Source organism: Centruroides sculpturatus, unplaced genomic scaffold, assembly GCF_000671375.1.
Source record: "Centruroides sculpturatus isolate CEXI.00-Female unplaced genomic scaffold, Cexi_2.0 scaffold10, whole genome shotgun sequence".
Classification (NCBI taxonomy): domain Eukaryota; kingdom Metazoa; phylum Arthropoda; class Arachnida; order Scorpiones; family Buthidae; genus Centruroides; species Centruroides sculpturatus.
Genome location: NW_019384396.1, coordinates 909,129 through 922,566, shown reverse-complemented (window position 1 = coordinate 922,566; position 13,438 = coordinate 909,129). Strand labels below are relative to the sequence as shown.

Below are 13,438 nucleotides of genomic sequence, written 5' to 3'. Positions count from 1 at the left end.
TGGCAAATAATATAAGTGACAAAAGATCTAATAAATCACTTTTTTTTGAAGCTCTCTTCTGTTTACATTTATATGTTCACTCTACTCCATGACACTTTTATGACAATGCACTTACACTAAGCAAAATAACAGCATATTCCCTGCTCACTTAGTATGAGACCATGTGGTATTGCCAGACTGCATATTACAGAACACTGGAATGCTTGTGTTTCTTGTTGTATTGCATTTACAGATTGGTCAGAATAACATCTGTCTCATTTAATTCTTAGATCTTTTAAATGTGAATTTTGCTCTGAAAATTATTTATGACTCTCAAAGTAAAATTTACATTTACTGCACCAGAAAATAAAATAATAAAATAACCAAGATAAGTATGAAATCTGTTTATAAATTTTCTATTATGGGGACAATTTGTACTTTCCCACAATAAGTTTCTATTTCACAATTAATGTTTGAGGTATAATTTATTATTGCATTAATTATATTTATTAATTAAGTTTGAAAATTGAAATTTTTGTGAATGTACAAAAACTTGCAATTTATCTTTAGGGGATTGTTTTTATGTTGTAGACAGGACAAATTGTATGAAGACACTTAAATTGCATAAATGTACAGATTTATATAAATATTTATCTGTATATAAAATAAATTAATATAATTCAGTTAATATTAAATTAAATATGTATACATTCAAACTTTGATATCACACCACCATTTGTTCACCTCTGAAATTGGCATTAAATTGAATGTAGAGCTAAACTGAAGAAATTCAAACAATAATAATTACATAAAACAATAAAGTCTACATAAATGAGTTTGAAAGTCATGTGATTTGATGAGCAATGCAAAATCATATATTTAGTAACTCACAAAGACTGAAATCTTTTCTATTTACAATCTGTTCATGAGTATTCATTGGCACTCTGAGATTTGTCTGTATAGGAGCTGGTAGTGCTATATTAAGGTTTGACTGTATTCATTTTGTCATTGTCAGAGTGGATCTAACTCTCTGGGAGCCCTGGATTTAAGGTCTCTTTGGACCTGTTTTTTAAATAAATTTAAAGAAAAGGACATTTTATACATTCAGTAATAGTATTATCTGTTATAAACCCAGGGCAGATCCATGGGGTGTAGAGGGTGCATACACACACTCTAAAATCCTAAATAGGAAAGATTTTCTGTAGTATAACTGCAAAGCTAGATTTACAGTTATGTTATGTGATAATGTAAGATATTGATATTGACATGAAGTGCACCTCGTAAATGAAATTCCTGGATCTGCCTCTGTAAACATTAAGTAAAAGTTAATGAAGCAAAGCATTAAGTAGTTATGACTAAAAATAATTATAATGTGGCCAGTGGCCACATTATTTTTAATTTTAACAAGAAATTTCTATATTGGTTTTGTTTTACATTTCTATGTTCTGTTGCTTATTTAAGAATTACAACTTTTCATGTCTTGGGACCCCATAAAAGTTGGGGCCTAGGCTCAAACTCTATTAGCCCTTATATAGATCCACCATTGTATTTTGCAGTATTTGATGATGTAAACTTTTTGATATTGCTTATATCTTTATGCAGGTTTAATTCATTGTTTTTAGGATATATTTCAGCTCTGACCAGTACTTAATGTTTCACTCTTTCAGATTTTGTAATTAAAATAATAATTTTCATGTTATCTAGAGTAGTTACTTTGCTCTCCGCCCTTGGGGGCGGTGAGTAAATGTAGGGGGCGAAAAGAAGCGAGGGGACGATGGAGGGATTCTTATATTTTGTTCTTCATTACTTGTTAACTACAGATAGTGAAGAACTTTTTTAAATTTTGACGTAAATATTCATAAATAAATATTGTAAGTTACAATTAAGAAAAAAGTATTACTTTTTACTAATTAATTATTTATAGTTTATGAATTTGAATACGATTGAATTTATTATTTAGAAGTTTTCTGGAAACCCTGAGAAGAAGAGTTTCGGAAGTAATGAATTCCTAAACTGTGTCCGAAAGTCGAGCAAGAGTCTCACGTCATGAAGAAATTTCTATTCTTAAAGAACTAAAAAGTAAAATTATAACTTATTAAGTTAGGAAAGTTTTATTTTATACAATTAATGTGTTGCACTGTATTAGGACGAGTCAAATGAAAGTGAGCAACGCAATTTATACGCAAACTATTGCCTAAAAATTAAAAGTAAAGACCACCATCATTGAATCATTTGTCTCATTGCGTAACGAGTCTGGTCCTTTGGTTTCCACTTCAGGAAATCTGACTACCACTTTCGCATTCCAGGCAAACCTCTGATGATCGTTTCCTTTGAATTTTTGTTATCATGCGCTCACCCAAGTAGCATGGGCATAGATCATGTGGCCGGAAACTTTGTTGTCTTAGGGGTTCAGATAACTGCTCGTTACTAATATGCTGGGGTCTGTGAATTATTGTAAACGTAATTAAATGAGAGGGGTTTTCCTAAAGTGCATTATTGTACACAGCAAGGAGGGAAGGGTTTCAAAAGTGGCTTAAAAACTGTATTTTACATGTAATTAATGGAAGATCCCTTAATTATTAAGAAACCAGTGTTACATTTTTTTTTTCACTTGACTATTAGTGAATGAAAAATAAACTAATAAACGGAATCAGTTTCGGTGAAAGGAATAAATGTTCCAAAAAACAAGCTATTAATTTTAGTTTTTTTTGTTTTTAATTTTAATAATATTTTCATAAATTAAATGAATTTTTAATGTATATTACATTAGCATAGTTTTAGCAGAAGAATGACAAATAACTACAAAATTGGCAGAATGGCCATCGAGACACTTGAATAGTGTGTGAGAACACGATTATTTTGTTAGAATGATAGAGACCAAACTCAGGAACGAAACTAATAGGGACTTGAGGGGGAATCACGCCACTAAAAAAACATAAAACTTGTTTTTTCAAAATTAGGAGAAATACAGCAGTATAAAGAAGGGGAATGAGGAGAGTCGCCTTTTTGACTAATACTTTATATGAATTATCGTATCAGTCAGCAAAATCAGCCTCCACGTTCCCAATAATAAATGTCTAAAAATGCCCTAACCAAACAAGGTATAATAAGGAAGAATACTTTAAATTAGGCAGATAATGATGACTATAGTAGTATAAATTCATAGCCTGTGCATTGAAATGGGCTTATATCAATATATACACATAAAACCGAGATAATGAGCTGCTTTTTTTATTTTTATATAAATCTATCTAGAAAAAACTTGCTAAATTTATCGTTTAAAATATGATTTAAAATAATTAAACATTAGTTGATCATGTGAACTTTAACAAAATTAATTAGACTAAAATGAATTATTTCTCAGCATTAAACTAGAGAAATATTTAAATTCCCAATTTCAAGTCTCAGATTAATATTGATGATAATGTAGACAGTAATTTTACAAACTTTAAATGTCTTGTTAAATTATTAATTTGAATTAAATAATACAGTATTTATGATAAGTATATTAATATTAAACATAATTATTCAGTTTAAACAGCGTTAACAATTTTTAAATTCGTAGAAAAATTGAGACAACGCATGCCATCTCATGTTTAATTAGAAATTTTGAAATTTGCTAAATAAATTTTATAACTGAAATTAAAAAACATTGCTAAAAATTATACTAAAATTAAAAGTTACAATTTTTATAACTATTTACTGTATTTAATATCAGTATATATATATATTGTACAATACTGTATTGCTGTGATTTTTTTTTATTACGCGCCTAGACTCCTAGCTCTATTTATCACTTTGGTTTTCAGTTTTAAAAGTATAATTATAATATATTTTATTATAATTATATATTATAATTAAAAAATTGTAAATATGCTTCTAATGAAACAAAATCCTGTAAATTAATCAATATATTTTAAAATGCTTGGGGGAGGAAAATGTAATTATTCTACTGTAGATATTTTGTTGTTTTGTGTAACTTGAGTAACCCATTGAGGCCAATAAACTTGCAGTAGGTTTAACTTCACTTTCGTGATTTATGATCTTTTGTTTAGTTGGAATGCAGTCATAAGGAAAAGTAAGAATACGTAGTTAACTGCAATAAAATTATATTAAATATAGGTAAACTGTTATTTCCTTTTATATTCTTCAACAAAATACTATATGCGAATGCGTGATAAAATGTTATATTCACAGATTTGAGAATAATGAGTGTTCAGTATGAATTCGAAGCGGGTTAATTGAGAGAAATGCATACGTTACGTGACTTCATATAATGTATTTTGAATGTAATGTTCTAAAAAAGATGTAATCAATATCTAAATTAAATATACAGTTTCATCAAGTAGCAAATTTGGAGCTAAAGTAAAAGACCTGTTAAACTATAGTAAATTATTAATTTTTAATTGAATTGTAATAAATTTTGTTAAGGAAACGCTTGAGTGTGATTCTAATTTTGCAACCAATTAGTTTTTAAAAATTCTAATCTTTTAGATGATCTAGATACATGAACCTGTTTAAAACTTATTGCATTAGTGTTTTCCAATTATTTCTCTAGCCATCCGTTAGAAACGCTATCATTTATGCTTCCTGCACTTCCTCTCATTATTGTTCCATTTGAGAATCTCTGTGTCAAGGACGACTGCATTTAAGCTAATATTATACATTTGGGTAAAGCATAAAATATTTCAAAATTTTAAATTTATTAAATGAAAAGTTATCTTTTAATTTGTTTTATTCTTTCAATCAAAAAAGAAAAATGTGATTACAACATAAAAAGTAAATTCATAAATCATTTTATTTTTATCCTGTGGGGAAGTAGCAAATTTAAGAAATATAAACTGAAGACAAACCTGAGTAAATTTAAATGTTTATTATGTAACTTCATACGGTTTTATATGTTAATTTTTAAAATATAAACATTAGATTGTTAAAAAAATCCACAATGATATGCGATATTAAACATATTTTGAAAAAGGACTGAGTTAGGCCTATATAATAAAATAAAAATTTCTGAATGTTTATTTTCAATTAAAACTTCTTATTGATTTTGAGAAACAATGTTTTAAGAATGTGAGGCATTGATCACGTGTACAGTTTTTGAGTCACTTTTGACCCTCCTCCTCCAGTTGTGTACAACGATGTAATCGTGGCAAACCTCTGCCCTTTAATTACGTGTACAATAGTTCACGAACTCCTCCCGACATTGAAGAAAAGACTTTAAAAAAGTTCTGCAAATATTTTCCGATAGTTTATTCACACGACTAGTGCGTAGGCTTATTCATATGACTATAAAAACAAAGGTAGTTCCTCGATCACCTTCCTCCCCTGCACTTTTCACGACCCCCTTTAAACTGTAGACTATATGTAAATACTGTAATGGACTGTTTAGTTAAATATTAAATTATTCAATTACTTTTTAATATTTTTATACTAATTTATCAGTACATTTATTTTAATGCTTAATGTTTAAAAAGACTGTTTAAAAGTCGACATTGTGTATTATCAGTTCGTTGTCATAATGTTGAAGTGAGATCTGATGACAATTGATAAAAATTCTGTGTAGGATCAAATTGTACTTTTTAAATATAGGTCAAGTATTAGATGATATTTTACGTATTAAGATTTGATATACTAATTTATAAGTTACATTTAAATTAAAAACGAGTCTTGTATTAAATTTTATGTGAGATAAGTGCAAATTTATTTACGAAATTTTCGTCCATGTTTATTGATATTTTAAATTCTATACATTATTATTGTTTTTAAACGTAAAATCGTTCAACGTTCTACATCGTGGATAAGGTCAGCCTTAGCCAGAAGGCAAAACCTTCGCGCCTCTCAAGATTTACTCGACTATCAGCAAGAATCATTAGTGATCCAGGAACTACCGATTGAAAAACGCTATTTTGATTATAGTTTTTTTTTTTTTTGTTTATACATCTAATTTTTATGTATTTCAATCCATATTGTGAATATTTATATCGTTGTGTTATAAATTTATTATTTGCACTTTCATAGTTAATCGAAATCAACATGTTATTAACGCGGATAAAATAAATACAAAAATAAAGATAAACAAGATTATCAGGAATCGTACTTCTACAGTTGATAATGACTATTTTTGTTTTTATAAACAGACTTTAGGCTATTACTTTTATTATATTTGCAATTTTTATGTTATTATTATTAAGAAATAGCTAATGCAGTCGAACTTCCAATAATGGCTACCTCTAAACTGTGGACATTTTTATCTTCCCGTCAATTGTTCAGAGGTTTGACTGTATTTAAAAATTTACAAGCATGAAATTGCATCCGGAAAAAAATTATGTCGCATTGTTACCCTGTAACTGTTACCAAAATTTTTGGGTGTCAGTCTGTTTCCGCACCCCACTGTGTCTGTAGGTTTGCATAATTTATTAAATACGTGTTCATCTCAAACAGAACGAAAAAATGTTTTAAATGAGAAATATTCTCCATTTTGCCTAAAGCAACATAGAATATTTCTCGAATCGAATCAAATAGAATAAAATAATTTAACATTTTATATTTCAATAAATAATTTTTAAAATATATTATTATTATTATTATTAAAATAATGATAATATTTATACATACTCTGCTAAAGCAGGAATGTCGTATGATGATGAAATAATGGGTTCTCTAGCAGCAACAGCAACGGTTAATAAAAATGGCTTTTTCATTTTTTCGAATACTTGCCGCAGGTCCTAGATATATAAAGTTATACTATTATAATACACAATTTTAAATAGCCAAATTGCAATAGATAGGGTATATTAGAATGTCATATAGTTAACCCTCTGAACAACGACCATTGACGAGAACATAAAGAATGGCCGTTGTTTGGAGGTTAGTTTATATGCGTTTTTATTCAGAAAAAAGAAATTATCCGAAAAATGGCCACTGAGATGACCATTATTAGAAGTTCGACTGTATAATGATTTTTACTTTCTCCGGCTACCATATAACATAGAGAAAGTATGGCGATCGGTCAAAATATGACACAATAAGACTTTTATATTTTTGACTCAGGATACCTTGAAACGTAGAGAAATGCAAAACAATTCGGGTTTTTTCCTGTGTATGGATGTGTGGGGGGAGGTCACGATTCTGTTCACCCTGTTTGAAGCTTAATAACTCCTATACTTACCGAAAATTTCTGAAATTTTGCAGAGAGGATTGTTTGTTAGAGGATGCTATTAAATTTTGGTGATTAAAAGTCGGGAAGGGAGATAAAAGGAGGTTGTGTGTATCTCCATTAGGGTCGGACTTAATGACGATTTTACTCGTTATTAGCATTTACAATTTTTTATAAAACCCATCCCTACCGTCAAAATTGAGCTTTTTGCCATTTTATAATAGTTAAAAATATAACAATTTTTAAAATAAAATATGATAACAGATGGTGCTATCAAATGCTGACAGAAAAGTTAAGCAACTCATTGCTGAATTTGTTGTATATTTTCGTATCGTTCAAGATATCACTGTGATCGTATAAAACGACGAACTCCTAAAATTAAAACATTTGTCAGCTGAATTTAGACTATAATAAGTGGTTCAAAATTTGCTATAAATTCCATTTAAATTAATTTATTTTTATACTGTACGTTCGTAATGATAAATTTTATCATCGTGTTTTTAAACGTATTTAATAATTCAAAATGATGTCAAGATCGAGTAGTATTTTACAATTCAAATTCAAATGTGTTAAAAATAATAATAAAATTTAGAATTGGTATCCGTAAGTCTGTCTAATTTTATATATTAAAAAGTCAATGCCAGGACGGATTTATATATAAGCCAAATAAGCTGCCACTTAGGGCCTCGCGTTCCGAGAGGCATTTTTCTATTCACAAAAAACTGTCTATACATATTGTTGCACATTATTATTTGGTGAAGGAGGGGAGACCTCATCTTGTCAGATTAGGGCCACAAAGTCCAAAATCCACAAGTCCGGCTCTGATCAATACTATGTAACAATTTTTCGTTTCATTGCCATTAACCTATAGATTGCTTGGGTAATTCATGACATTTTATTTACTATTATGTAATACTGATATAAATAGGCCGGACTTGTAGAATTTTTCGGGGGATAGTTTGTCCCGGATACGTCGGGCCCCATCCTCGCTACCCGGCTCTCCCATTGTGGGCCTGGCCGAATGACTTTATTAAAAAAAGGCCCTCTTAGTGACTACTGAGCGGGAACAGTAAAAACAAAAATTGTAAATAGGTTTCTTTATGATTTTTAAATTTTATATATTAAAAAGTGTAGATTTATTTTAAGTAATATTAAAATAAAAGTCAGTCTACTTTACATTTCCGAGAATTACAGGGTTGAACAATTAGGTCATGACGAGTTCCTGTCTTTTTTTGGTCTTGTACTGTTTTGCACGATGAATGCGAATAAGAATCATCGTAAACAATAACAAACAAAAGATACTTATTCACGAATTTTGCGCTTCATCTCCCATAATTAACTTTCTGACGTTAAGACTTTAATCAAATTCATTGCTTTCTGAAAGCCAGGAAGAAAAATGAAAAAAAAAAAAAATAGGGCATCATAGAAGAAAGGCCTCGACGTGATGGGTGGATTTAAGATTATCAAAAGTGAATAATTTACTGGCATGTATTATGCATGTTTTACTTTGACCTAGACTGTTTTCGTGCATTCAACAGACCAGTGTACCCTCATTATTAACTCGATAATCAAGCGTGAAATTTTTATTTGTTTCTATTTCTAGAGAGAAGAAAATTTAATTATGATTGATATCCTAATTCAAGGCAATCTTTGGTTTTTATTCTTTGTGTCTGCCTTAAATGGTATAATTAGTCAGCCATAAAGATGATAATATAATAAAATTCATTTTTTAAATCAATTATCTCAATTGTAAGCAATAAACTGAATAAACATTTATTTAGATCTATTAATGAACAGAATTTCCCTTGTAATTTGATTATATTTGTCTAATGATAAATTATGTAATTATGTATGGTATTAATGTCCCCTAATGCGCATGCTAAGTATGTTTTCTAACGAATTTCGGGTATAAAAGGAATCAAAACGTTCTTCACAATTAGACAGGTTAACGCGATGATGCACTTTGCACTTTGTTTCTTAACTCCTGAAATTTGTTGGAAAACGTACGTAATGTGCGCATTGAGGCAAGATCAGTGCCAAATTTCGCCCTAGCGGCTGAATTTTCAACATATTTTCCCGAAAATAAAACCGCATACTCGGGACAGTAAGTATACCAAATTTGGCTGAGATTTGCTCAATAGTTTTTTTCCTACATAGCTGAACACCTACTCTTTAATTACGAACAACCTGTATATCTATAATAAATGTTTTTAACTCATGCAGGATAAGAAAATAGAAAACTTAAAATAGGATCCACCTGAAAGATAGCCAACCGAAACTGAAATGCATCCAAAATATTTGATGCTTTTCATTATAAACAATAACTGAAATTCGCAAACAAGATAAAAATATTTTAAAACTTTATCAGTAAATAAATTGTAATTCAGATAAAATAATTTTCAAACATGTAATTAATAATTATTTGATTCTTAATCTTGGTTATTTAATTTACTTCTCAATAACAATAAAATTCATTTAGATGCCAATAATTTTATAGTTCTTTAAAAAAATACTTTCCTGAACAATCGAGCAAATATTTATTTTCATTCATTTATAGAAAATATTAAAAATTTTAGGCAAAAACAAATCATAATATATAATGGTCTTAAAATATAATCAAACCTCTGAACAACGACCGCCCACGGGAACATAAAAATAACCATTGTTTGGAAATGAATTGTATGCATTTTTATTTTTAAAAATTTTAAAAAAATAGCTGCAGTTTCGACTGTATATAATATTTCTTTCAAAACTATTTTATCGTAAAATATAGAAATGTTTGTTTATTTTTCTTTTATTGCGTATTTTACTATGTATACTGTATTTATACAAATTACAATATTATTGAAAATCAAGCAGGTGCACTCGATGTTGCTCAGGTTTTTTGAGGGAGTGGGGGATTGGTTGGGAGAGGATGATAAAAACAATCCCAACCTCACCTATCCCCTACTCCCAACAACGAAAGGTACACGCAGCTAGTTGCCTTCTTTGCGTTTCCTAAATTGCAAATTCATTCGGCATAAAGCTCATTTCCATTAACTTGTTTATAATAGTCACCAATGTTTAACAATGACAAAGTTGTTATGAACACTTAATGTTAAATCTATGAAATAATAAAAGTGATTGTTTTCTTATTTAAATTTAGTAATGTTTAAAAAAACAATCACTTTTATTATTTCATAGATTTAACATTAAGTGTTTTTTTATTTAAATTTAGTAATGTTTAAAAAAATGAAAAAAGTTTGCACCTTTCTCAAATCTCTCTTCAGCAGCATCATCTACAGGATAAGAGCTTTCATGTAATGCCAGAATCGTATTATTAGTCCCAGCTGTTTACTGAAACTGAATTCCTCTTTCAATTAATATACAGATAATTTAATAAATGTTGATGTTTATTTTTTAATGACTAAAGTGTATTTTGTATTTTTAAGATAGACGGTTACATACTTGTATAATCTAATAGTCATTTAGTTACGTTATACATCAAAGTAAGAATATTGTAAATAAATAAATGCATAAATTATTTGTAAAAATACGGTGCAATATTATGATTTGGACTGAAATATATAAATAAATGATCCTAATTACATTTGAGTAGCTTCGTGATATTTATGTGATTGCAAAAAGAAATTAAATTAATACAGTCGAATAATCGCCACTTCTCAACGATGGTCAGTTCAAATAGTGACCATTTTTTCAGAAACTTTTTATGTAAACAAAAATGCTCCAGAAATCAGCCATTTTTAAATATTCCCATCAGTGACCGTTTTTCAAAGATTTGACTAATAGTGATGCCTAATTGAAATTTTAATACAGTAATATAATTATAAAATTCTGAGTGTTTTTATTTTAAAAAATATGTTTTATAGATATAGATTTATTTTCCTGGATCCGCCCTGTGCGCACTAATTCGTAAGAGGCCTTTTTCTTGCTTGTCGTGGGTTCGGCCAGGGGTAGCCACGTGGTGTGAGTCGAGACCCGACATATGCAAGACAGACCGCCCATAAAATACTCCTAGGATTTCTTGCCCGGATTTAATTCAGGTTCCTCATAGCAGTAGGCTGACTTGGATTAAAATAAACCGAAAAATGTTCCAGAATTAAGACATTTTTCTGATAATTAAAAAAGTTTCCAAGAATAAAAAATATTTCCTATAAATTTTATTTTTAGCCTCTGTAATAAAGATCATATATGTACCTGTACGGTATGTAGTATTTCTATTTCAGAGGATCTATGCTTAGTATTGTAACTTATTACATTTTTCAGATTATGGTAGTGTCGACTATTGAAGTTGTTTATTCCGAAGGTACTGGCCGGTTGTCTAACTTTTTATGACCTGAGATTCGTTTGATCAATCGGTTTTTACAACGAGTTTATTTATTCAATCAGAAATTCAAAATAAAGAATAATAGTGACTGTTCGATAAAAATGAATTGAAAATGAAAAAAAAAATTATACTCTGCTGCGTGATTTTATCATATGTCGAATCAACTAAATTTTTTAGGCATCCTCTGCCTGAACAAATTTAGAGATGCTTTCTATATCGGAGATAATAGTTGTCAAGAAGCAGATTAAACATATACGGCATTTACGATGAATATAAACTCTCCAATGAAATCCTTCCTATGCAGAAATGCGGTATCTGTTTGAGAAGCATTAAATCAAACAAGTCTTTAGCTACATAAAAGCTTTCAAAAATTTTAGAAAAACTAAAGAAGGCCAATCCTATGTCTTGTGTCTAACAAAATTCTTCGACACAAGACATAGGCTATTCCTAAGAAGTAAATATCGCAAGAAGCTGTATCACAAATAATCTAATCATATCCGGATTTCCAAAGTAGTTAAGACATCAGCCTAATTCGGGCGGTTGTAATACCCCATGAATTTTTCGGGGTTGGACTGTCGGATATGTCTGGCCCTGCCCTTCAACATCCGACAGTTCCGCTGTGGACCTGGCCGAGCCCACGATGGTAAAAAGTCCTCTTAGTGCCCAAAGGAGAGAGAGAGTTAAAAAAATTTTTTTAATGTAAATTCCTTAACCAATTGATCGCTCCTATCTTCATTTCTATAGCAATTAGACAAGCTTGAATAAATTGGTTTAATGATGAAATTAAAATTCCATTATCACTAAAAATATAGTCTATCAGCTTGAGAAAGCATTCCAAACGAATGTGATGTTTTCAAATAGAAGCTCATTTTTACAAATAGTAGTGTTCAAGACGTAAAACAGGGTAAGAAGTCTAATATTGCATAATAATTACGTTCTAATAAAAACTTATTAATTTAATCTTCATTTTAAAGTCTTGTTGTTACATACTCAAATAAATGAATATATTTGCTATTTGGATGTAAAACCTGTGTTTTTACGTATAAAAATTAATACAAGTATATAGTAAAACCTGCATAATCAGGAAACTGAGTAATGCGGAAAATTCCAGAGGTAGTAAGTTCAAGTATTTTCCAGCAAAATGATTATACTACCATAACAGATATTCTCTGAAAGCTGGAACCTGAGACTCGGATGGAATAGAAGAAATATTGAACCCAAATACCAGGAAATGTAGACGCAAAAGCCGGAAATCGTGTTCTGTATTTCCATCGGAGCAGTGTCATCTATCAGGAAATAAATTATTTTTCGTTAGGAGTTTCAAAACATGCTGAAGAACTCAGTCTTCCATATTCTTTTGCTTCGTTATTTTGAGCTTTTCTTTTTCTGATTGTCTATTTTTTCCACAGAAATTGATAATACAGTATAAACGAAATCGTAGACTCGCAAACTAAAGGCGACAAAGACGATGATGAACACCACCAATTAATAGAAGAACTTGGCCTCAAACAAATCTTTAACTATATGAAGGCTTTCAAAAAATTTAGAAAAACTAAAGGCTAAAAGGTTTTGATAAGGCTAAGTAGTTAGAAATTCTTTGGCACAAGATAGCACAAAATTTGATAAATATTTCAACATTAGTCTAGATCAGTGTTTCTCAACGGGGGCGATATCGCCCCCATGTGGGCGTTTTTCCATGTTGAGGGGCGAAAAACAATTTTCTGGGCGATATAGTAAAACATTATATTAAGAATAATTAGATATTTTATTCGTTATATCNATGACAAGTGGAGGTTGCGGGTTTAAGCTTCGCTTCGGGTTAGTTCTTTTATTCCAGAAGGTTTTAAAAGTATTTAATAATTTATTAAACATTATAATTATTAATTTAGTTAAGAGATGGCGCCTAACGTCTTTTTTTTGTAGCAAATTACTTAGTATTAATGATTAAATATGGAGTTACAGCCTGATTATTT

At 29.7% G+C, this 13,438-nt stretch overlaps 1 protein-coding gene across 2 annotated transcripts in view; it reads right to left on the bottom strand.

Annotated features, from left to right (window-relative positions):
• LOC111618415 (acidic mammalian chitinase-like) overlaps window positions 1-13,438 on the bottom strand; it is a 45,612-nt gene that overhangs the window by 8,995 nt on the left and 23,179 nt on the right. For both annotated transcript variants that reach the window (XR_002755571.1, XM_023359953.1), the window contains exon 5: window positions 6,598-6,707. Coding sequence is in view for 1 of the 2 variants with exons in the window: in XM_023359953.1 (XP_023215721.1) it covers window positions 6,598-6,707 (110 nt within the window). In the remaining variant the exon portion in view is untranslated. The remainder of the gene's footprint in view (window positions 1-6,597; window positions 6,708-13,438) is intronic.